The sequence below is a fragment of the Malus sylvestris genome, chromosome 17 (genome assembly GCF_916048215.2).
Source record: "Malus sylvestris chromosome 17, drMalSylv7.2, whole genome shotgun sequence".
Taxonomy (NCBI): domain Eukaryota; kingdom Viridiplantae; phylum Streptophyta; class Magnoliopsida; order Rosales; family Rosaceae; genus Malus; species Malus sylvestris.
Genome location: NC_062276.1, coordinates 9041969 through 9044987, shown reverse-complemented (window position 1 = coordinate 9044987; position 3019 = coordinate 9041969). Strand labels below are relative to the sequence as shown.

The 3019-nt window shown below is 42.0% G+C and overlaps 1 protein-coding gene across 1 annotated transcript; it reads left to right on the top strand.

Moving 5' to 3' along the window:
- Window positions 1-1486: 1486 nt before the first annotated feature.
- LOC126611758 (uncharacterized) lies at window positions 1487-2266 on the top strand. Its single transcript, XM_050280126.1, has 3 exons — window positions 1487-1528; window positions 1641-1939; window positions 2089-2266. Exons 1-3 carry the CDS (start codon window positions 1487-1489, stop codon window positions 2264-2266), a joined length of 519 nt encoding a protein of 172 aa, XP_050136083.1.
- Window positions 2267-3019: the final 753 nt, after the last annotated feature.

The window sequence follows — 3019 nt, the reverse complement described above, 5'->3', positions numbered from 1 at the left end:
TCCAAAGGCTGCTAGCTCGATTGCTGAAAGGATTGCCCAGTGCAAAAGTTCCTCCATGCCTCCGGTGCTGAAGTTTGTTCCAAAGTGTTCGTCTGGAGCTAAGTCTAGCTCACATTTAGAGAGGCTTGCTACTATGAAAAGTGACAAGGTGCCCCTGCCTGCTAAAGTGGCGCCAAAACTTTCTTTCTCCACTGCTGCAACCAATTCGTCTACTGATAAGAAGGAAACTGAGAATCCTTTGGAAGCAATCTTCGGTTTTTTCTCAACAGGTATTTCTTGAGCAGCTGGAGAATCTCTGCGAGCAGTCTTCGGTTTCCTTTCAACAGGCATCTCTTAAGCAGGCGGGGAATGTTTCTTTTTCCCACCTTCATTGATAGTGGGCTCCATCATTATGATATGACAAGCCATCGCATCAACCTTGATCCTTTTTATCTCTTCTTTTGGTGGCAGCCCACTTTTTCTATACGAATAGGACTAAGCAGCCAACGCCACTCACGATATTCGGAAGGGATACCCAGAACGACATGTACTTTCTTCATGTCTGGAAAAACCTTAGGTGTTGATCCGAATTTCGAATCTACAAAAAACAATGGGAGACAATCAGAAAATTGAAGAGTAACTTGGCACTAAAGCAAAGCAGCCGAGAAGATTAAGCAGCCTACTTACCAGATATGAAGACCGTTGGTACACGCAGCTCGGGGGAAGAATCAGACTCTCATTCTCCACTTATCTCCAAAGTTTCTTTAGCTAGTCATGTTCTCCCTTGCTCGAGTTATCAAAAAGCTTATGGCGAGATCGCAGTTGCCAAACTCCGTCAATGTGACTTATGTCGAAGAAGTACCAAAATTCGTTGACAGTTAGATTTAAGTCAAAGAATTGGCTTAGATTGTGGAATCCCACCATCATATGGACTGCGTTCGAGGAACATTGGGCGAGGGCACATCTCATGGAGCAAAGCACTTCTTGGAAAAAATACGGCATTGGGAAAGTAAACCCTAACACAAAATAGTAAGAGTGGAACTTGATGGCTCTTCGAGTTCCACTGCATGGTTCCCGGCTGCTACCATCCTTAACTTGCTTCATACGTACTCCCGATGGAATGGCATGCCAGTACGCCTCAAGAAAATCTCTAAACAAATCATCGGAGCTAATCTTGAAGTGAGCAGCTTTGAAGTTGCCAACCTTGCTCAAAGACCCACCTTGATGGTACAACGGCGACACATCATCATCATTTTTATGGCTCGAGGAAGACATGCATGGAAATTCTACAAAAAAAAAAAAAACACAAGTGGGATTTGTTAGAGAGTTGTTTTCAACAAAAAAAAAAAGCAGCATATCCGAGTATAGGAAGACATGGATATATGTGCCAAGTTTGTTGATGCCGTCGATTGTTGGTCTAAGTCTTTTCGCGAAGCATACATCCGAGTATAGGAAAACTGCTCTGCTAGCCATGATGTAGAAAACAACAATTCTGGTAACCGAGTCTATGTTCCTCGAGCAAAAAGATACCAAGGCTGCTAAAGAGATGGTAAGAACCATGGCTACCGAAGTTTACTCATCGGTCGAAAAAAATCAGGAAATTGGAATCTGAGCATGCTATTTTGAAGGGATCTAACATTTCTGCCCCCACTTCTCTGCAGCTTGAGGCGACTTACCAAGAGATCATGGTTTTGAAGACTAGGCTTGATGCGATCCAAGTAAAGTACGAAAGTGCCGAGAAGGAAATCGAGGGTTACATACCTCAAATTCAAGATCTTGAGCGTTCCATTACTGAATTCCGCTCCGCTGCTTATGCAAAGGATGAAGAATTGATCGCTGCTTACAACCAAGTGATCCATTTCAAAAAGGTTGTCGATAGGCTTGAGCCTCAAGTGTTAGAACTTCAAAGTGCTTTGAAGATCAACGACAATCTGAAGAAAGAAATTGAGGAGCTGCAAGGGTTCGTGTTTACCTGCTTGAGGAGAATGAGCAGTTGAAGGGTGAGAATGTTGGGTTCAAGGCTTTACTTAGTTATAGTCAAGTTGATTTCTACAAGCTGGGTTATATAGATCATTTTTATGGGCGACCGTCTGACTTTGAGTTTTCCAGTAAAAACTTCGATACCTTCTCTATTTCTCAAGAAGACTTGCTCTCTTTTACTTTTGAGTCTTCTATCGGTGAAGTAGTTGGAAAAGTTGGTGCCCAGGCTAGGGCAGCAGAGGGTAAAGTGCCGGAGAATGCCGTTGCTGAAAACATCAAGGCTGCTGAAGATGTGGTAACCGAGTAATCGTGTGATGTCCAAGCTATTTGAAGAGTAGTCTTCTAGGTAGCCTTTAGGATTTTCTTTGTTTTCCTTTGTTGCTTTTGCTTGAACTCATTCGATGTTTGCTAGTTGTTTATCAATTTTGCTAGAAAATTTAATAAACTTGCTTCCTTTGCTTTTCTCCATCTTCGCTTCTCTTTGTTCATGCCCTAACCTTTAGACCTTATAGACCAGTGGCAAGCGTGCTACTTTTCTATAAGCAGATAGGTCTGCATAGCCTACTCAGCCGTAGGTGTTGGTGTATAACTCTTGCAGAGTTGTTAGCCATAGGGTTGGCAGCCGGATGCCTTACTTACAGAAGCAGACGAATCCGCGTAACTACTAGTTTGTTAACCTTGGCTCTTTCCAATTTCGTAGGTTGTGTAACAAGTATCACAACACTTTAGGACTTGGTGTAAGTTGTTCTGTGCTTGGCAGTGTTGGAAGTATGCCCACAAAGCCACTCATTTGATGTAATAGCTTTTGGAATACTTATTGTATTAAACTTTTATATGTTTAATGAAGGGCAAAGCTTATTGTTAATCACTATTTATTGTATCATGTGTTTAAGCAATAAGGGAATCCAAGGGATGTATTTGATCTAAGAGACAAGTGATCTAAGTGAGTTAGATTATCGAGACCATTCTCTTATGTTCATTCCTAAAACGTTCCTAGCCATAGGATTGCCAATTGGGCATTGACAATCTGCTAAGGTTAGTATGTGTTATGTTGACTCAA